This window comes from Nannobrachium achirus (genome assembly GCF_963921795.1).
Source record: "Nannobrachium achirus genome assembly, chromosome: 14".
Lineage (NCBI taxonomy): Eukaryota > Metazoa > Chordata > Actinopteri > Myctophiformes > Myctophidae > Nannobrachium > Nannobrachium achirus.
The window spans coordinates 15503815-15530977 of record NC_137821.1 but is presented as its reverse complement, the minus strand read 5'-3'; the positions used below and the strand labels follow the sequence as shown (position 1 = coordinate 15530977).

Genomic DNA, 27163 nt, shown 5'->3' with positions numbered 1-27163 from the left:
ACAAAAAAAAGTCTTAAAAGTCCTAAAATTGTCACTGCCCTAGAAGACCAGAGAGGCTGTGTGATATAGTGTGTGCAAATCCATGGCCATGTACTGGATACTATTGGAGCAATGACTCACAGATAATACATTTGGCTTTAGGCTACATTGTACTACACATATTTCTTGTTCTTGCCATCTGCCATGCACCTGACCAAAACATTTACTTGCTTTTATATCAGGTGAGCAATGAAGTTTCTCCATGTAAAATACAACAGCATCATTTCCTGAACACCAAGTAGGACTGCCAGATCAGAAGATGTCTTCTTCACCGTTATATTGTACCAAATACTAAGCTCCACAGATATATACCAAAAGTACCACAATATAGTTGCACTTCAACATTATACTACTTTAGAATGGTGAAATTATTCAACAGCATGTTGGGATGTTGAGACCATTGGCCAAAGAACAGTGCACATGTTCCCCCTGTTGGACATTATGTGCAACTACAGGGATCACATTTCATAAAATGATTAAATAGCCATTTTATATATAAATAGCTTTTCAATCAATGAAGCACATAGGGTAAAAATAGACAAAGTAATTAAAGCTTAGCTGTTGGTGATACAAGTCATTATCTAGCCTATGGCACTTGTTGCCAGTGATAGGATGCACATCAGTAGCCAGTGGTCTAAACAGCCTTCAGACTAGCAGTGGGCGGGCAATAAACTACTGGTCATTGGAAATTTGTTCATTACATAACCTCAACATAATGAGTATGAGGATATTGATATAGCCTAGAACAGTCAATGTTCTACCTCGGAATCTTTTGTAATGCATTCTCCCCCTCAGTATCTGTGGATATTGAAAATTTCTAAATACACTGGTATACCAATGTGGCACAAGCCACATTTTAGGGCCCCATACACAGTCAAGTAAGAAGCCATATCAATTTAAAATATTTTATTCTTGAAAGATGTATAATTGTGGCCTACAGAAACAATTGTTTCTGTAGATTTATGTAACTCAACCTTCTGTCATGATAAAAAAACAATTTGTTAATACTTTATCAATATCAACCTAGATCTGCATTACACCCTGAGATTTACTATAACATACATGACTTGCATACACATCAGCCCCAAGACAATGCGATCTAATCTCCTTCTTAATGCCTGCCCAGGCTCCACCCCAGTCGCAGAATAAACATTTAATTCTCAGCTGAATGAAAAATAAAATGTTTATTCTGCAACCCAGGTAGTTTCCCAGGCTACAGTTCAACCCACGAGCTTCTAATTCAACAAGTGTAAAGGGCCATTCACACCAAGCGGCACTTTAACAAAATTGCTGTAATCCAAGTTGATAGCAGCGTCCACACAAGTATAACAAAGACAATGGTTAAGTGATTGGTGTCAATGGACCTTAATTCTTGACAAATACATAAATACATCCATAACCATCTGTCAAATCAGTACCTTACTTACCTGTGTTTTGAGAAGGCCCGTAGGCCTTGCCAGAAACTAGTATAGGCTGGTCAGAATAAGAAAGGGGGGTGGTAAATACTAAAGCCCCTTCCTCCCTTTTATAACCCAGTGCAATATTTAAAATGGTGGAGAAAGGGACATGTTACAAATGGAGGTAGATAAGTGACAACGTGGGGTGTTTGAGATAGGTCAGGAGAGAGATACTTAAGGAATCGACGCAGCGTTTATGGCAAGTCAATTTTTCTTTACTGAAGTCGAACAAAGTTACAAGGGGTCATTTACGGTAGAGACGAGACTCGATTGAGTATACGACTGGAGGAATTCACAACGTTTTACGGTCATCGATGAGCACATCAGCAACATTAACATCACTGCACAGCTCAGGTCTTTATTTAAAAACATGGGTCTGACAAGGTACAATTGAAACGCCTTGTAACTAAACATTTTCCTACATGATCGAGTTCATCTAGTACGTTTTTGGAGCGGTGAAAGCGCTCCCAATGAACAGGTATATCCGTGGGTATGTGGCTGGCTGGCTGGCTGGCCCTGTCCGTAGCCTGGGCAATACCTTGAGTGGCCACACACAACACACTAGTTAAAGGAGGGGCGCTGTTTTGTGCAGGCCAGGCACACTCACCACTCACTCACAGGCACAGTTTACACTCACTCACTCACTCACATAGGGTACAGCTGCTCAAATTCACCGCTCCACTTCGAACCGAGGTTTGATTTTTTTACAATGCTACCAAAGCAGGTTTATGTAGCAATAATCAACGAGGTTAAGATGATGGAAGCAACGTGCAAATTAGATTTTGTAACAAACATGAAATGATTTGACAAGATCAATTTAAACTGCAGTCATAAAAATGACGCAAGTCTGTTCTTCACATTATCGCTTAAAACTGTTGCTGAGGACTCAAGTTCCTGTCACACACATGATCAGAACACTAAATATTAGGAAAAAAAAGAAACGCCTCGCTCAAACGATTTTGGAGTAAAGAGGATATCTACAGCACAAAGACAAAGTATAACATGGGGGTAAAAAAAACGAGTGTAAAAACAAGTGTCCCAAAACGTAATTTACAAAAATAAAATAAAGACGTCGACAATAACAGTTCCTCCTGTGAGCGTGGCAGGGGAACAAAACGCGCTCAGCCACAGACGAGGGGAGGTCATAGAGTCACGTGCATCAGGAGACGGCGTGCGGCGACGCAGTCGAACGACGATCCGGTCAGATAGTTAAAACCTGAAAAAAGAGGAAATCACACAAGTCAAGCGTCTGCAGCGAGGTAGACCAAAGGCACGTTGTTCCATCTTCACCAGCTAGAATTAAAAATTTCTCTGCAGCGTGCATTTTGCCTTTTGGGCCAATACAGAGAGAGATGACGATAACGAGTGGCCAGTTAACTTTAAAATGTCCCCATCCGACCTCAACGCTGGGTTCACATTCGACGTGGAAGCTTCATGGACTACATACAGCTTGCACCAGTAAGTTTCTTTGGCACCCATGTTAACTGATTGCATTGGTCCAGACTCCAGTATTCAGCGATTGTGTCGCTGTCTGGTCTTGTTTTGCCTCTGCATCTACTGTGAACCCAGGTAAGACTGACAGCTTTTCGATGCGATCCACGCCAACCCAAGCAAAGGCCCAGCAACGAGCGGATCTGTCACATTGACCCCTAGGGTCAATTGCTTATCATATCTAGCTTTTCCTATCAGACTGGATAAGGTGCACGCTTTTTCTACTGTAGCACAGCAGCGCAGGGGCACTTGTTTTAAGATAGACACTCAACATTGAGCGAACCTATTCTCACCTTGATTTCGCACGCCAGGAGCTCGCTTAATAAGCATAGCGGGCAGGTGGCGGTGGGGGTAACCGCTCTGCATAGGGATCCCTGGGACGGGGTACTCCATACGCCGGGACCCTGGAGACGGGGGAGAGACGAGAGCGCTCGTAGGAATAGCCGTTACCGTTTGGCGGGGCCATTGGTGGCGGCGGAGCCCTCCTGAGCGGGCTACGTTCTCGGGCGTAGTACGGTGAGGCCGGGGGCGGAGGGAGGGGACGACGGTCGTAAGGGTCATGGGGAGCGGTCATTATACGGCCTGTGGGTGGGGGAGGGGGCGGGATGGCGCCGGCACGCCTGTCGTCATAGGAGGGGATGCTGTAAGGATGGGCCCTGTATTTCTCATAGTAATCTACCATGCCATAGCCTTCCCTCTCGCGCTCGTAAGGACGCTCTGGGTATACGGCCCGTCTAGGGGGAGGGGGTGGCGGGGGAGGTGCAGGGTAACCCGGGGGGAGGTGGCGACCCCTCATGTAGCCAGGGGGCTCATGCCTCTCCCCTGGGTAACGTGGTGGCCAGTATCCAGCGTCCGGGGGAGGGGGATAGTCGTCCCTCTCGTCGTGTCTGGGTCGGCTCTTTGATATCTGGACATGGATACGTTTTTCTAAGAAAGGACAAAAAAGAAACAGAAGTTAGTCATGATAACGTGCATCTGCTAAATCGTATACCACACAAAGAACCAGTTAACCATGTGATATGGACCCCCACCCCTGTTACCTTGAAACTCTGTGTTGTCCAGCCCCTTTATCGCATCCATGGCCTCGTCAGAGTTGGCCATGTGTACGAAGGCGAAGTTCTTGACTACGGCACACTCTGTGACAGTGCCGTACTCTTCGAACATAGCGCGGAGCTCGTCGTCAGCGCCCTTCTCTACGTTCGCCACGTGCAGTTTGACCGCCCCCGAGTTCTTCCCGTGGCTCGCCTCCACGTTGATGGGGGTCCCGTGCAGCCTGTAGAGGTGCAGGTTTTTGATGGCCTTTGTGGCATCCTTGCGATCCTCCATGTGGACAAAGGCAAAGTTCTTGATGATGGCACATTCCGTGACCGTGCCATACTGGGTGAACAGTCCCTGAATCTCTTCCTGGTCCGCCTCCCGGGGAAGATTGCCAACGAATATCTTGACCATTGTGATTGGATCTGTTAAAAAGGAGCATTGAGGTTAAATATCAAACGCAAAATGGTGTACAAAAACGGTGCCATGGCATTGGTCCTTCATCTCATTGTCCCTACATCCCATTAGTCCGAATCTGGTGAATGTTAACCTGGTAAAAAAATAATAATACTATGCCTAAACCTAAACTCAGTAAAAAGATGCCTAAATCTACCCCTAAAACCCAACCCTAACCAAAGTAGGACTAAAGAGATGTAAGACATAGGCAGGCCCCTACAAAAAACATTCATTTCGATGAATGAACAAAGGACCCCAATGGAAACAAGCCTGGTTTAAAATCCTCTTAGCAGACCTTGTATTGAACTGCTAATATTCAAATCGATCGAAGCAAATGTTTTACAACTGTAAAACTGATGCGGATCAAAACAGATTCTAATTCTATGAAATGTAAATATTATCAGCCATCATTACGTATTGTATAAACAAAAATGCGACTTATTTCCATCCACTACAGATTCAATGAGTCATGGATTCAATGTCGTGGAGATGGGTCAGCCACAGTGAACTGCAAACAGAGGCCTAGCAGGCCTTTGTCCCTCTAGGAAATGGCTAACTAGCTAGCTACATGACCGGCATCTAAGTCGAAGAGAATTAATAAAATAAAACATCGGCATAAGCACGTATATCAACATCTTGCTCAATCCACGCTCTGGTGTGTTACTTGCATACGACTAAATGGACATTTAGAAATCAGCAGGAAATAAAGCCATAATAGCTCAGAGTTCATTTTAGTTCGCCGGTTTAGGCAAGCTAAGCTAATCAGAGCAGCACCACGCTGCCTTCCGGCCGGTTAAAACATCGCTTCTGCACGTTTTTAAACATAAAATATAAACATTCCGTCGACGATGCATTGATAATCTACCTCTACGATAGCCGCGAACTGTTGTGGAATTGATACGAAACGGCGTTCGGTAACATTTTAAACCTCCACGTACCTTTGTGCGTCCGCTGCGTTCGTCCTCTCTGTGAAAATGGCGTTTGGTGCTTGCACTTCAACCGGTTTCTTCCTCTTCTTATCCTCTTCAGTTCCTCCTTGGTTTCTATGATACTGTGGGGGAGGGGAGGGGGGAGGGGTCCGCCCCACAGTGTGGGGTAAAGTAACTAAGTACATTTACTTTAATACGGTAGGCTACTTACATTTTTATGTAGGCCTACTATTTGTACTTTGCTTGAGTATTTCCAATTTTCAGTACTTTTACTTAAAGTCCACTAGGCTACATCTCAGAGGTAAATTAAAAAAATCCCTATTGTGTATTTGAGAACTTTAGTCACTAGTTACCTGTAGGCTACTTTGTAGATTTTGATTAGGTCTATTATTAGCCTACAAAACATACATTAACTACTTCCACCCATTTAGGCCATTTGAAAAATAACGATCTACAATGCGACGCCTATCTGCCATTTTCAAAAGATTTATGGGACATGCAGAATACTTTCACTTTAGGTAGGCCTACTTTAATTACATTTTAATATACGAATACTTTTGTACATGTACTCAGTCCGGAACAGAGTAGGCTATTTTACTTTTAATAAACACATTTGAGTAGGCCTACTTTTTCCGAGCCCATAGGTCTGCGCCCAGGGCCTCCTCACTTTTTCCACCACTGTTAACTGAATTCCCCCCTTGGGATAATAAAGGTAGGCTATCTGTTCTTTATGTGACGTCATCGTGTGTCGTGATACGATCACAGATACGACTGGCCGGGATACAAATAATTTGACCCACTCTTTACAGTTAGTAGGCCTAGTAGCCTATTCAACCCTGAATCAAACCTTGCTTCAGTTTGATAGTTTTAATTGTTTTAACCATCATCTCAATAGTGATCCTCAAGTCACACCCGACTAATGAATAAACTAGGCTATAAGTTAATCATTTTATGTCTTACCGACAATGACACTCATTATGACGTCGGACAGGGTCAAATGTTGCGACATGATTAGGGTGACCATATTTTCAGCCACTCAAACCGGGACGCGAAACACTGTTGCCTAAAACCGGGACCCTAAAAGCAATTTGCACGTTAACGCGCACGCGTGTGCCCATTCTCTAACGTTCGTGCACGCGCACACATGCACCGCAGGGTTGCAAACAGGCAGTGAGTGATTGACAAACAGCCTCAGCGTTGAATTCAGACACACAAATGAATGTGTTCATTTTTTCTGATTGGTTAAGTGAGCATGTTTTCATGAAAAGAACATGATAAATGTCTATGCAACCACTGAAAACGGCTACTATTATTTAAATTCTGCCGAAAACCGGGACAATTTTGCAGTGAATGTTGAAAACCGGGACATATTAGTGTTTTAGAGATATTTGTCGGGACACTGGGACACGCAGCTTGAAAACGGGACTGTCCCGGGTAAACTGGGACGTCTGGTCACCCTAGACATGATAATAAATAAAAGCAAATCTTTCGGTCGGCCGTTTTCCAAAATAAGGACGATTTTGTGCCATATAGTCGTTATAAGGCTATTTTTGAGTCAAGGTAAATAGCCTTGATAACTCTCAAGGGTTGTTTAATAGGCTATTATTTACTTTGGAGATCTGGGAAAGTCCCCAAAAGTATACCCACCACCCCTTAGCCCTGAATACATGAATACCTGAATATCATGTATTCGGCTAACCCACCCCTCCACTGACCAGTGGGGGAGGGTAGGCATAATGTTGTTGTTTTAGACTTCACTAGTAGACGAGTATTTCCAATTTCACTTTTAGTTTTACTCCACTACAATTAGGCCTATTTGACAACTCAGATTTGTATTATTGTCACAAAACATATTTGACCACAGCCATTTGAAAATAGCCGGACAAGCGAGATCTGCTAAATATTTTTATAGTCTACGTGAAAACATGTAAAATGGGACATTCTGCATAATGAGTAGGCCTGGGCCTACTTTTAGTTGTGTAGTTCGTTGCGGTAGTGATAGCATTAATACCATTATTGATAAGCTACTAAAAAATGTGATTAGCCTACTCCCCCCCCCCCCCCCCCTTAACTCTCTCCTGACTTGTGATGATGTGATCTCTGACTGATTATGAAATAGCGGAGTTTCCTTTTTAAACAGTGATGAAACTTGACAACTTTACTTTCACAGTAGGGTGACCATATTTTCAGCCACTCAAACCGGGACGCAAAACACGTTGCCTAAAACTGGGACCCTAAAAGCCATGCGCACGTTACCGCGCACGCGCGTGCCCATTCTCTAACGTTCGTGCACGCGCACACATGCACCGCAGGGTTGCAAACAGGCAGTGAGTGATTGACAAACAGGCTCAGTGTTGAATTCAGACACGCAATGAATTTGTTCCTTTTTTCTGATTGGTTAGGTGAGCATGTTTTCATGAAAATAACATGATAAATGTCTATGCAACCACTGAAAACGAATACCAGAACAGCTACTATTATTTTAATTCTGGCGAAAACCGGGACAATTTTGTAGTGAATGTTGAAAACCGGGACATATTAGTGTTTTAGAGATATTTGTCGGGACACCGGGACACGTAGCTTGAAAACGGGACTGTCCCGGGTAAAACGGGACGTCTGGTCACCCTATTTCACAGGCTACTTTGCTTTGATCCGTGGTTATTGTGAATTTTGGCCCCGTTTGGCTGGTGGATTAAGCATCGGCAGCATCAACGAGCAACTAGGTAATTTATGTTTTAATGCCTAATAACTTATTTTGTAAAATACTTGTTTGATCGATTGAAGACTTTATTAGAAGTTTCCATAGGCTAGGAAAATGTAGGCCTACTGGACAGTAGGCCTACGTTCACTGTAAAGGTCAACTATAGGATAAGACCACAATACATCTTTTAGGCTTGTTTGCATTGGGGTCCCTTTGAACTCAATTCATACATTAAAGATTAAACTACAGAAATAAAACACAGTAGGCCTAACAAAAATATCATAAGACAGGTGGAAAACAGAATAAAAAATCGCACCCATGCGAAGTGAGCGGTGCAAACTAATTCCTGCGCAAATCAGTGTTGATAGGCATGCATGGCAATATTGTTTTTGTTGTGTATGATGTCAGTCTAGAGGTCTGCTCAGACTTTATCGTCATTTCTCATCAGTTAGTTGACCAAGCTACGGATTGTAACTTGTAAGAGTGTCGTAGTGTAATGATAAGTGACCTTATTTACCTCCAGAGAGGCCTCCAGAGAGGCGAGAAGAGGCCAGAAGATGAATATTTTAGTTTTTCAAAGTCTGTTCATTTGTATTTTAAACTTGTATTAGCTGCCTATCATTTATAACCTGTAAGATTTTCCAAAGTCTGTCTAAAAGTGTGGTTATTTTATCGCTTATAAGTGATATTCATCTAATACAATTTTGAAATTCAAGGTTAGCACCGCTCAATAATTTTTTATGACGTATTTTACGCGGCCTAAACGCGTTATGACGTATTTTGCGCAGCCTAAACGCGTTATGATGTATTTTACGCGGCCTAAACGCGTTCTAAATCAGGGTTAACCAATCGGGTGCCTCTGTGACTATGACATCATGGACAGATCAACAGAATCGAAGTGTTTCATTGGTGTAGCGAACTCATGTCATCATCATTTGTGACATCATAGTTTTGGTAAAAAAGCGGTCTATAGGAGCGGTTAGCACCGCTCAGAAATAAATTGTATTTACAGTAAAAAGGTCAGGGGGAGGTAAGGATTGGCTTTGTCTTTTTTTTTTTTTTTTTTAAACATGACTAAGGTGTAGCCGGGTGTAGCGGGGTGTTTCCTTCTCAGGCTCACCTCAGCACTACTCATCAGGCAAGCGTGGGGTGGCTCAGAGTAGATCACAGAGTACAGCATCGTGCCATGGGCCTGATGTACACTAATAAGATACACTACACCACTAAAATGCCCATGTACCTGACAAAATACTAAAAACGTTAAGGATGTCCACAATTACAACACCAGAGGCAGCGCCACAGATCACTTTCAACCCAGAGTCAACTCAAACAAAGGGTCAAACTTGTTCTCCTGCTATACCACCAAAATGTGGAACGTTTAGACGCGGGTGAATGTTAACCTCGTGAAATGCTAACCTGCCGACGCTGGTGAATGCTAACCTGGTGAATGTTAACCACTATGCCTAAACCTAACACAAACCCAAACCTCAGTAAAACTATGCCTAAACCTAACCCTAAGTCGAAATGATGGGCCGTCGAAAAACAGAGATTTTCCCCATTTCCCCATAAGCAGAAAAGCTTACTAGGATCTCCTTTTAGTTGACCTTGTACCAGTGAACTGTACTGTCATGAAACTGTACCTTTTCCTATGCAAACTTCTAACAAAGTCTTCAATCAATAGCATATAGGCCTAGATTTTCATTTTTCCCGCTTCCTTTTTTGCTCATTGTCACATGAAGGATGGCATCTCAGACAATGGACACCCAAGAATATCTCCCTGACACAGAAGAATTCCTCCCTACTTGCCTGCAGATCAAACTGCACCACCCTCAGCAGAGCTCCAGAGGACTGTACCGCCTCCTCCCGGTGGGCAGCAGACAGAAGCACCCGGCTGAAGAACCCCTGAGGATCGGGCGCGACGGGCAGGCGTGCACCTTCGCCCTGGACGACAACCGGGTGTCCAGAAAACAGCTGGCCTTCCAGGCTTACCGCAGACCGAACGACGACGCCGAGATGCGCTTCTCCCTCCAGAACCTGAGCCAGAAGGGACGGGTGTACGTCGACGGGTCAGTGTTGGGCTACCTGGAGAGGAAGGATCTCCCGGACAAAGCCCTGGTCCGGTTCTTGGACTACGAGGTGCTGATCATCCGTGTGTCGGGCGAGGCCACTGCGAGCTTTGAAGTGGAGTTTGAAGTGCTGATGACGCCGCCGTCCAGGGAGATGGGCAGTGCTGGGCACACGTATGACCCCCGTTATGGACACAGGCACACAGCTTCATCATGCCACTGTCTGACCAACAGCTTCTCTTCAGAATTCAGCTGTCAGTGTCAAGGACCAGTGGAGGCAGATGAGACCTTATACCAATGAACATGACCTTGTAATCAGGGGTGTCGCAACAGATTCTGGGCCCTGGGTACAAGGATTCATTCTAAGGGCCATTAGACTGGGAACGCATCATTACGCATTATTTTGTGCTTTAACTATTGAAAAATAGCAGATATACAAGCTCACAGCGCGCCACAGAGTAGATCTGCTATTTTTGAAAAATCGTGAACATTTGTGCAAGGTTTTTTGAAAAACCTACATTTATAGATAGATACCTTTATTATCCCAGGGGGGAAATTCAGTAAATATTTATATGTCAGTGGTGCTCAAACCTTTTCATGTGAAGGACCCACAAAATGATATGAATTTGGCCACAGACCCCCATCTCAAAATATTTAGTTCCAGGGACCCCCCAGAAGCAAAATTTGAGTTACAAATGTTGTAACTCGTTTAGACGCGGGTGAATGTTAACCTCGTGAAATGCTAACCTGCCGACGCTGGTGAATGCTAACCTGGTGAATGTTAACCACTATGCCTAAACCTAACACAAACCCAAACCTCAGTAAAACTATGCCTGAAGTGGAGTTTGAAGTGGAGTTTGAAGTGCTGATGACGCCGCCGTCCAGGGAGATGGGCAGTGCTGGGCACACGTATGACCCCCGTTATGGACACAGGCACACAGCTTCATCATGCCACTGTCTGACCAACAGCTTCTCTTCAGAATTCAGCTGTCAGTGTCAAGGACCAGTGGAGGCAGATGAGACCTTATACCAATGAACATGACCTTGTAATCAGGGGTGTCGCAACAGATTCTGGGCCCTGGGTACAAGGATTCATTCTAAGGGCCATTAGACTGGGAACGCATCATTACGCATTATTTTGTGCTTTAACTATTGAAAAATAGCAGATATACAAGCTCACAGCGCGCCACAGAGTAGATCTGCTATTTTTGAAAAATCGTGAACATTTGTGCAAGGTTTTTTGAAAAACCTACATTTATAGATAGATACCTTTATTATCCCAGGGGGGAAATTCAGTAAATATTTATATGTCAGTGGTGCTCAAACCTTTTCATGTGAAGGACCCACAAAATGATATGAATTTGGCCACAGACCCCCATCTCAAAATATTTAGTTCCAGGGACCCCCCAGAAGCAAAATTTGAGTTACAAATGTTCGCTTAAGAAATACATATACAGTATATTCAAAGATTTGCACACATTTTCACGAGCTTGTATATCTGCATTTTCAATAGCTAAAGTATAAAATAATTAAGGCCCCTCCACTTTGGGCCCTAGTAACTCAGTTAATCCTGACTGTAAACTATCATGATTGAATACTTTATTAGCAGTTTGCAAAAGGCACAGGAATGTACAGTTTAATACAAGGTCTGTGTATACTGTTTGTATACATAAATAGGCCTACTATATAGATTGGCTATAGCATATAGGCCTATATTTAAATAAAACGTTGACCTAATTGTATAATTTTTAATAATGGCATGGTCTCTAATTTGTGATACATGATTGCTATGATTATATAAATTACAATAGCATATAAACTATAAATCTGTTATCTGAAAATATGGTCACCCTAGCATGAGTAGGCCTACTTTACCTACGAGTTCTACATTGCAGCATTGATACTTTTCCCCATCACTGTCCCTCCCCCCAGTGGCGGAAAAAAATGAACTTCTCAGATACCCCTCCCCAACTCTCTCCTGTCTTGTGAGTTCTGATTACGAAAGAGCGTAGTTTCCTTTTTAAACAGTGACGCGACGGTTCATAGCAGTCCACGCCGTTACTTTCACATATGGCTTTGCTTTGATCCGTGGTTGTGTATTTTGCGCCGGTGGCTGGTGGATTAAACATCAGCAGCGTCATCTCATCTGAGCAACTTTATAAGGTAATTTATTTTCAAACGGGCATATAACGCCTAACAACTTATTTTGTAAAAGATGTTTGATTGATTTAAGACTTAGAAGTTTGCATAGAGGAAAAGGTACAGTACAGTAGGCTATGTTCACTGATCAACAAAAAGGATAAAGACCACAAGAATTATTTTAGGCGTGTTTCCATTGGGGTCCCTTTGAACTCAATTCATACATGATTAAATTACAGAAATAAAACACCGTAGCTACTATATGCAAACAATCGGAAAACAGAATAAAACATACCTTGTATTTACATTAAAAATGTCAGGGGGAGGAAAGGATAGGCTTTGTCTTTTTTTTTTTTTTACCAGTTTTTTGTTAATATGCATTTGTTACTTATTCCCGACAGTGTCACAAGTGTAGCATATATGCCTAGATTTTCATTTGTCACCCCTTCCTATTTTAATCTGTCACACGAAGGATGGCATCTCAGACAATGGACACCGAAGAATTCCTCCCTACTTGCCTGCAGATCAAACTGTACCACCCTCAGCAGAGCTCCAGAGGACTGTACCGCCTCCTCCCGGTGGGCAGCAGACAGAAGCACCCGGCTGAAGAACCCCTGAGGATCGGGCGCGACGGGCAGGCGTGCACCTTCGCCCTGGACGACAACCGGGTGTCCAGAAAACAGCTGGCCTTCCTGGCTTACCGCAGACCGAACGACGACGCCGAGATGCGCTTCTCCCTCCAGAACCTGAGCCAGAAGGGACGGGTGTACGTCGACGGGTCAGTGTTGGGCTACCTGGAGAGGAAGGATCTCCCGGACAAAGCCTTGATCAGGTTCTTGGACTATGAGGTGCTGATCGTCCGTGTGTCGGGCGAGGCCACTGCGAGCTTTGAAGTGGAGTTTGAAGTGCTGATGACGCCGCCGTCCAGGGAAATGGGCACAGAGGTGCCCAGTATGCCCCCCGTTATGGACACAGGTTCATCATACCATCACTGTCTGAACACCAACGGCTTCTCTTCAGAACTCAGCAGCGGTCAAGGACCACAGGAGGCAGATGAGACCTTAATATACCAATCAACATGACCTTCATATTCTATGTTGGGACAATCTGAGCCTTTTTTAACTATCAACTTGGCATTTGATCATAATAGGTCTAGATACAGTGTTAAGCGTTGTTACAATTGTTGTGATTTTAATGTTTCTATTATATTGTGCTGTAGCCTACCACAAAGTTCTTTTCGGAGGACATTCAAGTTGTCTATGTCTAGTTAATGTTTAATCCTGACTGTCATGTGCCTTATTGATTTAATACATTAGCAGTTTTGCAAAATGCACAGGAATGTAGTTAGTTTAATACAAGATGTGTATACCGTATGTATGCTACACGGTTAAATACTATATAGATATAGCTTATTATATCTAAAAATGTTGACCTAATTATTTAAGCTTCAATACTTGCATGGGCTCTTCTAATTTGTGATACATGATTGCTATGATATATACAAGGATTACAATAGCATATAAGATATACATCTGTTATCTTAGTATGACAATTCTTTGCAGTAAAAGCACAAGTGTTTTTTTGTACTTTTGTTTACACCCGCTTTTTAAGAGCTTCATTTCAGTCTCAGTGTACATGATGTTCCCTGAAGAGGTTGGAGCGGCTTATCTTTTTTTCCGGAATTCAAGTTATGCAGCCCGTAGGCTACTTCCTTATGACACTCGGATTACAGTGTCCAACGAGTTATCAGGCATTCATTTCATTCATGGTGAAACAGGATATATGGGTGTAATTGTGCAGTAGTATGTCGTTCCTGGTCACGTTGCTCACACTTCTATTTCAAGTAGTCGTTTAATAAATGAACATGTGCCATTATTCATTTGTCCTTGTGTATTTTTGCACACCAAGAAGCAGAACATTATTCAGTAACACTACCATGAATGTTCTAGACTAGACATAATACACAAGGATCGTGTACCAGTCTCTCCTGAAGCCAGTTTTTCAGGAGAGACGGGTGCAGCAAGAGGTCTGAATTAGTGCAGTGCAGCCAACAAGTTTCAAAAGCAACTTCTAGTTGCAGCAAACACAGGACCAAAATGTACTTTAGACAGTTCCTCTTCAAGGGGGGCTTGCACCCACTAGAATCTAGGGTATTCTTGCCAGTTTGCGCCACAACACTGTAGTGACAGTACACAACTTCTTAAAATCAGCGGGAGATTTGAGATTCCCTTTATTGATCCCAGGGGGGAATTCACCAATTACAAGTAGTGAAGAGAATACAAAAGTACATCAAAATGCAGTCTTGAAGGATGGAACAGGCCCTACAGTATGTATACGTTCTCCATCACCATGTAGGCTACACGGTCATCAAACATTGAACATACAGAGTCAAATCAACAATGTAGTCAATAGCATGCCATGTAGAAGCATATACGAGTGTATGCCACAGTGGGTCTAATCAGTAACACACACCAGCATCATATGGAGTATGTAGGACTATAAAATATGAATTAAATGCCAAACCCAGTAGAACAAACATTAAGATCCTCCTGTAAAAGAAATGTGCATTTTAAGATGTCATGAATACCTTGTTATCCGTTCAGCAAGGGTCAACAACATGCTGGCTACCTACATCTGAATTGGAAATATGACAAAACAACTGTGCTATTGACAGTGCAAAAGTAATCCTATATAGTTTTCTGTTAACTTGTAATTGTTTTATTTCAGCATTTTACTGGACAGTGATATCAACTAATTTATTTCACTACGTGAACATTACATTAGATTTCATATAGTCAAGTTATGCCTCAACAAAAAATACAATCTCATCATTTGTTGATTGTGTTCAGGGTAACATTCAAGTATTTATTTATAAAGTATAAATATGCTTGTATGCATTGCATCAGCTGAGTTGAACAAGTAGCTACAATGTCTTTGTGTAGGACTTGTGGTATTGTACAAACGTTCATTCATACACAATATTTAATAGATATTATGTAAATGAAGAATCATAATATGAAAGAGTTTACACTTTCTGGACATTTCTTTTAAACAATGTTAGTTATTTGGCTAAAGATAATGAACTTGAGGTACTTTCACTGCAACCTAAGCCTTTTATTTTTGGTGTTGCAAGTTTCATTACCACACGGATATAGCCAAGTGGGAATTCCCAAGGACCAGATCATCTTTGGATATCGTCCAATGGGTCCCATGACTGGAAAGACCACTTCTATTATCTACAGAAAGAACACAAGGCAGAGTAATAGGAGAACACAGGGATATTAATAGGCATGCTACAGTTAACCAAACCAATCAATTACATATAAAAAAAAAGAAAAAGTGATAATTTAATAAAATAGATCCCTATTTTGGGTGAAAAATTGGTGAAAAAAGAAAAAGGAAACAAAAACAGTGAAGCTAGCCAATCAAGCTCACAACGCATTTATCTTTTACACAACACCGTTGTGTGATGAAGTATACAATGTTATCAATTTGTTGACATATGCATGCAACATAATTGATAGAATAATTGCCAATTAAGACTGATAGATGCAGCCCAGCACCACATTCTTCAACTGCAATTTCAAGATTGTGAGACATTTTTACAGTCCCCAAAAACCTCAACTCAAACCATTTTATACTTCGTTGAGCCGGGTCTATAATTAGTGTGCGTCCCCAGCCCCCAGACCAAATCTAGCCGATTTACAATCTCACAACCTGTCTAGCTTGTAGATGGGCCATTTCTGGCAAATGTTCACCTATTATGACATGGCCAGAATAGGATGCTAGATAAGCAAAACATGCCTGTGAGTGTGGCTTCCTCAACACTTCTCCTGGGATAGTAAGAGACAATAAATTACACCCAGTCACTCAGCCTGACATCTGACCTCTTCAGTCCTCTGCATGTTGGTTTTCAAAATGTACGTTGTAACGGTTTCCCCTTTAAGCTGTGTATAGGGGTGCCAGAGAGGACTCAGTCTTCTCCTTTTTGTGTAGCCAGATGTTGATGGGAAAAGGTTACAAAGGACTCAAATAATCAAAATAAGAACCCTTTAAATTGATGGAATGGCTCTGTATGGAATTCAAAAACCAGGGTGGGTTGCAATAATCACATACATTAAATTAACAAAGAACTGGGGTTATCAATAGGTTACTAATTCAAAACCACCTTTGTAATGAAAACAAATAAATTCCCTTTTCAAAAACCAAAGTCAGTTCCCATAAAAAGAAACAGTTCCTTTTGCTTAAATGTCTATAGGCGGTCTCCTCTTGCGTGTTCCATTAGTTTAGTAATGTACAGAACAAAACGTACATGTACTATAAAGTACAGGGTAACAAAACGAATATGTACTTTGACCCGAGTATGGTTCCCATGTATTCTAGCATCCCTGTTGGACATGTCATAATAAGCCAACATTTGTAAATGTGGAACTAGATATGCACACATTACCTTTCAAACACAAAGACCGCAGTCCCGGGGTTTCATCGCATTAGCCTGTGACGAAGCACATTATGAACCGCTTTCAAACATGGTCCATGATAGTCTTCTCCCCTTCTAGCTGCTCGAGCTCAGGCCTGTGGAGAAAGTAAGGTTGTACCGAGAGTAACGAATACACAGGGGGAAGACAATTATAATTATCAAGTGGAAAAGCTCATAGCACAAATTGGTATGCTTTAGTGCCCAAATACACTTAGATAGTACTTACAAGATTAACAGGGAGCTGCACGTCACCTGGCGGCCACTTACCATGATGTGGCCGTCTCCTGCATAGTGTCCACAACACATTATGCAGAGATCATGGTTCTAACAACCTACAAAAAGCACAAATACTAAGAACACCAATACTAAATTCAAGTTGGGGTATAAGAAAATAATATACATCAGAATTTAAGACAACAAAAAAAAGAGCAAAGTGGGACTTGTATCTGGTGTGAAGTGCAGAGAGATGGAGAATGCATATTTTAGATCAGGTGTCGCAAGAAGTCAATGGAACCAGGCTAAGAAGTCATGGGCCTTCGCAAAGCTTAAAGCAGCAACAGGATCAATTTACAAGGATGAATAGGATAACTTCAAATAAATAGCGTATTAGTTTGAAACGCCTGTACATCAATGCATCTTCTGGATGGTACTCCTTTGCCTCTCTCAAATATATATATATATTTTACAGAAAAGTCTACCCAACGAGGAATGATTTGAGAGTTTGAGCGTCGTCTTTGGTTATATTTGTTTATTAAAAAGCTTTGAAATCAAAAGCAATCTGTAAAGAAAATAAAATCATACATAAACGATGCTATAGGGTTTCTATAGTCGCAAGAAAAATTAACACAAACTCTAAAAAAATAATAAAACACACTGGAAACTTGATTTGTCATGCCAACATGCGCCGCAAATCTTAACGATTGGTTATTTTACCACCTGTCACACAAAGGATATGAAATTAAATTACGTACTAAACTGGAAATTAGCAAGTCCTTTTATATAGAACGTCTCATGAGCAGATCCACAACCCCAACATCTGATTTTTCTCTTTTTTATACAAAAGTTACAAATGGATACTAAATTAACTATTCCCTTGTTATATGAGAGTATGCCACAAAATGCGTTTAGTTTTCAGATGTTATCCCATTTAGCGCAAGATTAAGAAAATACATTTTTGGCCATTAACAGTATTGTGTCAAACTGATATGGACTTATCACCTATACCAGCAGCCTACACTGCACACACAGTTTAAGGATTTGAACAGTCAAACAAGCAGAAGGACAGATAGGCAAAAAGAAGACGTATATCGAAGACATGGAATTTTGTTTTTAAGTACGGGGCTGTCCGCAATACAGTATCTTCCAGTTAGTCTCAGGCGAACGCAACGCAATCCGCCGTAGACTAGGGGGGGTATAGCGCCACGTGCATCAGCAGACGACGACGATCTTGTCATATTCTAAACCTGGAAAGAGAGCAAACCACACATGTCAAGGAGCGCGTTTTAACCATAATAAAAAATTAAGATTCGCGCAAGTCTAATCTATTAAAATTAAGGCAGCAATATTTACGATTCAGCACAGCAGTGTCTGATTATATATATATATTTTTTAAACTGATTTCTTAGTTTGAGCATGTGCGAAAATTAAACCTCTGATCTTGTGGCGATAGTTTAAAGAGAGATTATGCCTCAATTTATGACTTCAAATAAATGTCAGTGTTTTCTTTTTTAAATTATTGTCAAACGTGTCCCATCAGAAATCAGAATGTAAAATCAATGTAAATGACACAAGGCCACAAACCACCATTGCTGGTACTGCATCTCACCTTGTATTTCCGGTGTTCCTAGTAGCTGGCATATCGGGGCGGTGGTGGCGGGACCCTTTCTGCAAAGGGATCCCTGGGATGGGGCGCTCCATACATCGGAGGCCTGGGCACCGGAGACAGCCGGGCACGCTCGTAGGAGTAGCCATTACCGCTGCCGTTACCGGCTGCAGGGGCAGGAGGAGGAGGGGGACGTCTGAGGGGGCTTCTGTCGCGGCCGTAGTAAGACGGAGGTGGGGGCAGTGGGCGACGTTCATACGGGTCATGGGGCGGGGCAGAGAGGTGATCTCTTACCGCGGCCGAGGGTGGAGGAGGGGGCGGGATGGAGCCGGGGCGGTCATAGGCGCCAGGTGCACTGTAGGGACGAGCCCTGTACTTCTCATAGTAATCAACCATCGGTGCACCGTAGCCGTCCCTCTCGCCGTAGGGAGAGGGGCGCTCGCCATAGGGAGAGGGGCGCTCTGGGGGGTAACCGGGTCGTCTCTGGGGAGGTGGTGGAGGTGGGTAGGTCTGCATGCGGCCTCTGTAAGGGGGTTCTGGCCTATCTGAAGGGTAACGAGGAGGATAATAACCTCCTCCCCTTGGCGGAGGAGGTCCATAATCCTCCATGTCGTCTGGTGGTCCCCATTTGGGTCGGCTCTTGGATAGCTGAACGTGAATGCGTTTACCTGAAAGCGTACAAAACGGGAATGACAAACAGGCCAAGAGGCAGAAAAATTAGTCTCGCAGTCTACATATCTTATCGTTTTTCTAGATCGCTATTCCTATGAATTTGTTGTATTGCAGTTGATGTAATGACTATCTAATATTATCTTGCTTATTATATTGATGTGTTACCTGCTTATTCTAGGTCGCTTTGAATTAAAAGCATCTGCTAAATGCCTAAATTGTAATTCTAAATTGTAATTATCCGTACATAGTCCAATACTTTGTTTTCACTTACCATGGAACTCTGAGTTATCCAAGCCCTTTATCGCATCCATGGCCTCATCCGAGTTGGACATGTGTATGAAGGCAAAGTTCTTGACGATGGCACACTCTGTGACCGTGCCATACTCTTCAAACAAATCACGGAGCTCATCATCATAGCCCTTCTCCACATTGGCTATGTGGAGCTTGGCCGGGCCCTGGTTCGTCGCCCTGCTCGGCTCCACATTGATGGGCCTGCCATTCAGTTGATACAGGTGAAGCTCCCGGATGGCTTTGGTGGCTGACTTGCGGTCTTCCATGTGGACAAAGGCATAGTTCTTATACTTGGCACATTCAGTTACTGTGCCGTACTGTACAAAAAGAGACTCGACTTCGTCCTTCTCAGTCTCCTGAGAGAGGTTACCGATGAAAATCTTCACCATTGTCACTCCAGTGTAAACTCCCCTAGGGAAGGTAAAGAGAAAACAGATCAATATAGATAGGCTACATGAATGTAATTCAAAGAATGCACACGCAAAGCAAAAGTAAAAAAATAAAAATAAAAAAAGAGAAAAAAAAAGTGTGAACCAGAAGACAGCAAATGATGGCATTTGCTACAGCATCATGATCACGCAGTGGTGTTAAGTAACTAAGTAGATTTATTTAAGTATTGTACTTAAGTAAAATTAAGGTATTTGTACTTTCATTGAGTATGAGATGATAAAAACCGAATCAATAAATTGATTAAAAAGGCTGGCTCAGTGATTGGCCTCCCTCAGGATACTTTGGATATCACTAATAGCCAAGCGAATGAGGACCAAATTGAACACTATTCTTTCCTTCGAAGGCCATCCTCTCTATAAGGTATTTAATGACCTGCGTAGCAAGTTTAGCAACAGGTTTTTGATGCCTACAATATCTACTGAGCGAATGAAGAAATCCTTTGTTCCTGCTGCTGTTAGATTCCTTAACGTTAACATATTGCTAGGTTGGTTTTGGGAGGGTGTCATGTAATTTGTAAAGTCTGTACGTGTTTGTTGTGTATTTGTATGTTTGTTATATGTTGTCTTTGATTTTGTGTATTTGTATTCGCTCTGGTGGCAAAACGTGTTTCCCTTTGGGGACTAAGCAATAAACACATACCATACCATACCATACTATTTCCAGTTTTCAGGACTTTGATTTGAAGATTTGTTTTTGGGCTTTTTATGCCTTTATTCGATAGGATAGTAGACTGACAGGAAATGGGGAGAGAGATGGGGAATGACATGAGGCAAAGGTCGTCCGGATCGGGAATCAAACCGGCGACGCCAAAAGGCATCATAGCCTAGTATGTGGTTTGCGCCTTGACCACCAGGCACCACCCAGTTTTCAGGACTTTTACTACTACTCCACAACAGCTCAGATTCAAATAGGCCTATTGTACTTTTACTACACTACAATTATTTGAAAGGTTTGTTACTTTGCAGATATAAATGATTATAGGATTATATTATAAAACATACATAAACCACTTAAGTGTAGCCCCATTTTATAGAATGTAGTCTATACCTAGGCTATTTGAAATGCATTGTGAGCTTGTAGATCTGCTATTTTCAAACATTTTGTACTTGTGGTACTTACATTGAATGACAGTAGCTTTGTACTTTTACTCAAGTACATTTTGAATTTCAGTCTTTTACTTGTAACAGAGTATTTCTACATGGCAGCATTAGATACTGTATGTAGCTTTTCCACAACTGCGAAACAGAAAGTAAAACTATTTTGAATCGAGCCCAACCCAAAAAAGCCAGGTCGACCATATAATCTGTCGTTGCAATTAATGATCAACCTAGCTGAAATGCAATGCGCTATACAAATATATGTGTATACAAAAAAAAGACAAATCCTTTAACTCCAGGATCGCGTCGTACGTGTTGCACTTCCTTATCGCCGTAAAGACAAGCTGCTAGCACCGGTGGAATAATTAGCATAGTTAGCATAATGCTAACATCGTGCGGGTTTTTAAGGCAACGGCAACAAAAATCAGCACTGTGTCGTGACAACGCACGCCTTACCGAAGACCGTAAATATATGTAAAGAAATAAGTGTAAAAGAAAGTGATAAAAGTGTGTTACTTACCAACTAACTAAAGGCCCGCGCGACACCACAGAGACGACGAACGAACGAACAAGCGGACGGTCACAGGGGAACTTATGAGACGGAACGGAAGCTCACTGTGTAACCCTCAAAGGCGTGTTATTGGTCAGTAGAGCTGTCTGTCAAATGTTCTGGCCAATCCGCGGTCTCCACCCATACTTTTCTGACGCCCACAAATAACCGCTCCTGTAAAGTAATGAGTACATTTACTCAAGTACTGTGTGTACTACACGTTTTAGTACAATTTTGAGGTGCTTAATACTTAATTTTTGAGTACTTTCACTTCTAACTCCACAACATCTCAGAGGCAAATATTGTACTTTTACTCCGCTACAAAAAAGTACAATATTTGTATTTATTTTTTTAAATAAATTGTATACTTTTGAAAACATTCTGCATATGAGTAGCCTCCTTTTACTTTTGTACTTTTACTATATTTTGATACCAATACTTTTGAATTAAAATAATGTAATTGTACATTGCATACGTTTATTAAAATAGACGATCTACAAGCTCACAGCGCGTAGCGATTTGACGCGTAGAGAGCTTGTAGATCGGCTATTTTCGCCCCCCGAGTCCGACTCGGTCGTACGACGAAGTAGTCTCATTAATGTTGTGGTGTATTGAAATAGCCCGCAGATGGCGCTAGAGTTGACTGAACAAAATTCTACTACATAAGAATGTGGAAGATAATATGAAGTACCGGCATACTTCGTTTAGATTGGGTTTTGCATTATTTGTTTTTACATTATTTTTGTACAGTAGGCTATCTGTAATTCAGATAATGTGGTACACCAGTTCTTGATCGAATACTCTATTAGGGCACAGCTATTAGTTCACTGAAGGTCTACTAAAAGGATTTAAAGATCACAAGAAAGCTCAATGGCTTGTTTAAATTAATTGGGGTCCCTTTGTTTAGTACTCAAAAGTATGAACAATTGCATTAAAGTGCATTGATGTAATTAATTTACAATTAGTTTAATCAAACTAATTGTGTTGAGATTCAAATATGTCCCAGTCAAGTAGATAAGTTCACTTCAATATTTAGGCTGCAATAGGTCTATTCAAGTTTAATATAGGTCTCTATATAGACCTATATATATATATATATATATTTATATATATGGGGTCTGGGGACCCCAGGGGTCCTTGACAGGGTTCCAAGGGGGTCCTAAAATGTGTTATTCATGCGCTATTCGAATATAGCTGATCTGCTATTTTCAGAAAATGTTGAATGATTTTGATTTTTTTTTAAACAAAGATTAGAAATGTTTTCAGATGGGGGTCCAATTACATACATTTGGTGGTCCCTGACGTGAACATTTTTGAGTAGGCTACCACTGGTAGGAGAGGTATATGCACTGTGTGTATGCCTGCATGTGTGCCTGTGCTGGACCATTATTTTTGGACATGTAGCAAAAATAAAGACTTCCAGATTTAATTAATTGAAAGTAGATTGACTAAAAACTGTATCAGGTATTGAACAGTGCATAATGTATACAGAGGACATGTGTTGGCATGAGACATGGTGTCAAGGAAGGAGCGCTGCAAAGCATTTGGGACACTCATAATAGCAAAGGCAATGTCACGTGTTTCCCCTGGAGCCTGGGAGGAGATGGGCATTTCCATGACCTTATCGTCAACACATGTACTGTAGTTAGTTACCAAGCCTAAACTTAAATGGGATTAGTCATTATGCCACGGCCTCACTGATGGTCCAGATTCATCATTAATGGGAAGTTCTGCAAATTCCTTTGATTAAAAAAAGCTAAAGAAAAAAGAGCTGAGTGTGAATGTTCTGATAGGTCCATGTTATGACGTGGAATTTGTTTACAAATTAACCACCTATTGCTTAAAGAGTTTCAGCAGGGATTGCACACATATACAGTGGTATGTACACACCATACCCACTTAAGTGTTTCTCTAGTATTGCATTTATACAAATTTAAAAGGTAATGAAAAAAAACAAAGATAATGAACTTTGTTTTATATTGTTTTTGTTTAGTTTCTTTGTGTGTGCATTACAAAAGGCAGAGCATGTGAACTGTGTGCAAGCAAATATCCCATTGAAAACAGCCAATAAATGAATAATTCAAAATTTGTGAACAGTGGTTGAACGCTCTCTGCTTGGTTGATCCTTCAGAACGATCCATACTTTCAGTTAAAAAGAGGAAGCAGAAGGGTGGAAAACATTAACAGCAGTAAAGTGACTCTGCAAAAACCACTGGTCCACACATTACTTTTAAGAAACTAGTTGATGATTCTTTATTTTTGAGTAAGCTATCAAGTTGGCCTGCCAGTGTCAGAGACAACCAGGAAGAAAACGTTTTTGTCAGCATTCAGAGTCTGAGAATTGTGTTTATTTTAGCTCTGCTCCTTTACTTGACCTTGACATTTGTGTAGCCTCTTCTTCATCCCACTACACCACTGGGCAAATACACTTGCAAATGCATATGAACCATATGCATTTATAAACATTCAATCCAAATACACACGTAAATGCATATGAACCATATGCATTTATAAACATTCAATACAAATTCACATGCAATGCATATGAACTATATGCATTTATATTCCTTTATATGCTTCACATGCTTTTTATCTTTCTCTCTACCTTTCTACTTTTCTCTCTCTCTTCTCTTTGTTCTCTAAAATGCCTTAAGGACTTCAGTTAAACTGTTCAACTGAATTCTTATTGTTTGGACTTTAATGACTCCACTTTGTGGTCCTATTTATCAAGTTTGATCGAGTTTCCTTCGTGGTTCAATACAAAGAATGCCCCTCTTCTCAAGGTTTCTTCAATTGTTTTTCCTGTCAAAGTTTTTTCTTGGGAGTTTTCTTTTACTCGACCGACAACCGCTGTTGTTTTGGTAGCTTTGTTAAATGTGGGCCTCTCCAGTAAAGTCCCTTGAGTGATACTCGAACCCTTGCACCACTATCCTATGGCGAAAGTTCACACAAAATAGCAGATCTACAAGCTCACAGCGCATTGTGGTGTGAATCGTGTGCTACTTTACGAGCTTGTAGATCAGCTATTGTCTGTGAACAGATTTGGTGTAAAGGGCAAAAGGGAGGGGCCCTTGTATAGAGCCCATGGGGGACTCCAGTTAACAATAGGATTTAAGTCAGAGCTATAGAAATACACTTGACTCGAGTTCAACTTGGTCTCTCTCTCCACTAGACAACCTGCTATCAATGGCTACATTGGCTACATGTATATCACAGCCAACAGCCCACTTAAGTGGTTGTCCTAGATCTCGGTACTACACCAACGACTCTTAATGTCAGTGAATAGACGGGTAGAGCGTGGTGGGCATGGGCTGAGGTTGTCCACAGGCCGCGTAGCCAGGGGCGTGTGGTGGCGGGTTCATGTGGACCTCCAAGGTGGTCGTGTGAGTGCAGGAGCCGAGGAGCCGTTTGCGCTGCTTCAATTCACGGGCCATCTGGCACCAGGCGCAAGGTGTGCAGCAAGTGACAACACAGCAGTCGTCACACATGGTACCCTGAGCAGAGAACAGAGAGGGAGAGTCACAGAGAAAACATCATTCAATCGTTTCACTTTATCATGGGATTTGTGTAAGTTGTGAGTGTGTGTCTGGAGTTTAAATGTAACTCTGAAACTGTAAAATTGGATCTTTAAGTCAAGGGTACGATTCTTCTTAACACTAGATACTGTGCACTAACTAGCTCATCACTATCTGCAGGTACTACTACATGGGTTAATGCACACCATTTCTCACCCTGCTCCTCACAGCTGGTTTGATATTTGCACATTTTCCATAAACTGGACAATCTTGGAACCCATTCGGTAAAACAAAGTCTTCAGAGATTATGCACTGACTGGATTGTGAACTGTGTGAGTCTGTCGGCCCACTGAAGTTCTCTTTTTATCTGTCTTGGACTCTGAAGTATACAGAAGTTGAATGAACCCAACTGTCTTATCTCACCCTCATATACGATACTTGTTTTATGGAAATTATAGACATGCAGTATAGAGCAGTGGTTCCCAAACTTTTTAGCCTGTGACCCAAAAGAGAAATTAGACATTCACCCTATAGTGAAAATAGACTATATAGGCCTACAAGCTCACAAAATGTCGCTTCAAGCCAGCTATTTCCACCACTTCTTAATTATTATAACTAGCCCTTACCCGTTCAAAGATATGAGCTCCAAAATGATGTGCAGTGTGTGGGTTGTGGGATGTGCACTGTGCATACAGTATATGAGGGATGGAAAGTAACTTTAACTGGTGCTTGCATGATAATATGTAGGAGCATCAATGTAAGAAATACCCGTTTCGTTTAATGGCTATGCTAGATGCAGAATAGATGAGCCTCAAGCTAGATGCAGAATAGATAGTAGATACACCATAAAAATGCTAATATTCAGCATACGATTTGTGAAAGTGACAAACGGGCTTCACAGTTATGTTAGGTGTGTTCATATGCTAATTGTGATGCAATTTCAGATCAATTGCTCCAGCCACTGAGGAGAAACGCTGTTTCAGACAGACAGACAGACAGACAGACAGACAGACAGACAGACAGACATTCGCAAAATTATAGTATAGATATTGTATTTATGGAATGTATTAGATATGTGTGTTTGTTTGAACATTTATTCAAAGGAAATCTATTCAAAACATTCAAAAGATTTTCCTTTTTTTTATATATATATATATTTAATTTTTTGTAGGAAAAGAAGATGGATCGTGACCCATATAAATGTGTCCGTGACCCACAAATGGGTCCCGACCCACTGTTTGGGAACCAGTGGTCTAGAGTTAAACACCCTGCAATGCAGTACTGACATGTATTCTCAGTTTGTCACACCACAGAATAAGACCTGGGCAAAGGCTAGGCAGAGTTCTGAGGCAGAGTGACTCTATTGTCAACTGTCTTAGCCAGAATTGCTGCAAATTGCAAATACAAATGTCAAAATGTGAGTATTATATTTCTTTGTATCTTTAAATTACAAAACTAGGAATTTCTGAAAAGCGAGGGTCCTAGAGGGGGGTTCAAGGGGGTCCTTGGGAAAATTGATAAGGAACCAAATGGATCCTTTACAGGACTGTAACAGTATATAATTTGACATGTTTGAGACCACTGATGCAGTCAATTATTTAAATGTTTTGCCCTGTGGTCCTTTGCTCATCCTTTGGTGAACAATTTGTGATATGGACCAAAATGGGATACTGAAGTTAAACCTTTCTCCTTCAATCCATTTTATGTTGATGAACACATGAAGCCCTAGTCAAGTTAAATCCTAAAAGAAAACTTATTATTCTTAACCACTTACAGTAAGCCCTATGTTATACTAGTTGGATGACAGAATATTTCTTTGCCAACTCTGAAAGTGAAAATAGTTCAAATAGCCGATCTAGAGGCTCATGCTTTTTGGACTGGTTGTCCAAGTTCCTCTGGACATAGCAGGTCTCTAAAGTGTCTTAACTCTTCACTGTGTGATGGTATCTACCTGTATGTGGTACCTCTCTCTT

The 27163-nt window shown here is 41.6% G+C and overlaps 4 protein-coding genes across 5 annotated transcripts; 2 read left to right on the top strand and 2 right to left on the bottom strand.

Annotated features, from left to right (window-relative positions):
• Positions 1–1927: 1927 nt before the first annotated feature.
• Positions 1928–5476, bottom strand: LOC308298529 (RNA-binding protein 4.1-like). Its single transcript, XM_080742153.1, has 4 exons — positions 5417–5476; positions 4028–4447; positions 3281–3914; positions 1928–2712 (listed from the first exon to the last, which is right to left on the bottom strand). The coding sequence occupies exons 2-3, from the start codon at positions 4434–4436 to the stop codon at positions 3307–3309; spliced, it is 1017 nt and encodes a 338-aa protein (XP_080598279.1). The 5' UTR covers positions 4437–4447; positions 5417–5476; the 3' UTR covers positions 1928–2712; positions 3281–3306.
• Positions 5477–9848: 4372 nt separating this feature from the next.
• Positions 9849–10475, top strand: LOC308298596 (TRAF-interacting protein with FHA domain-containing protein A-like; the record flags this gene model as incomplete). The annotated part of the gene is made up of 1 exon (XM_080742240.1): positions 9849–10475. The coding sequence occupies one exon, from the start codon at positions 9849–9851 to the stop codon at positions 10473–10475; it is 627 nt and encodes a 208-aa protein (XP_080598366.1).
• Positions 10476–12786: 2311 nt separating this feature from the next.
• LOC308298595 (TRAF-interacting protein with FHA domain-containing protein A-like) lies at positions 12787–13395 on the top strand (the record flags this gene model as incomplete). The annotated part of the gene is made up of 1 exon (XM_080742239.1): positions 12787–13395. The coding sequence occupies one exon, from the start codon at positions 12787–12789 to the stop codon at positions 13393–13395; it is 609 nt and encodes a 202-aa protein (XP_080598365.1).
• A 1303-nt stretch (positions 13396–14698) lies between these two features.
• On the bottom strand, positions 14699–21699 carry LOC308298528 (RNA-binding protein 4.1-like). 2 transcript variants are annotated; one of them, XR_013962725.1, is made up of 6 exons: positions 21646–21699; positions 19559–19989; positions 18619–19283; positions 17020–17125; positions 16764–16888; positions 14699–15549 (listed from the first exon to the last, which is right to left on the bottom strand). XR_013962725.1 is itself a non-coding variant. In XM_080742152.1 (4 exons), exons 2-3 carry the CDS (start codon positions 19965–19967, stop codon positions 18637–18639), a joined length of 1056 nt encoding a protein of 351 aa, XP_080598278.1. In that variant the 5' UTR covers positions 19968–19989; positions 21646–21699; the 3' UTR covers positions 17527–18256; positions 18619–18636. The 2 variants fall into 2 exon arrangements, 1 of the variants encoding a protein (XP_080598278.1); XM_080742152.1 differs by lacking the exons at positions 14699–15549; positions 16764–16888; positions 17020–17125 and adding an exon at positions 17527–18256.
• Positions 21700–27163: the final 5464 nt, after the last annotated feature.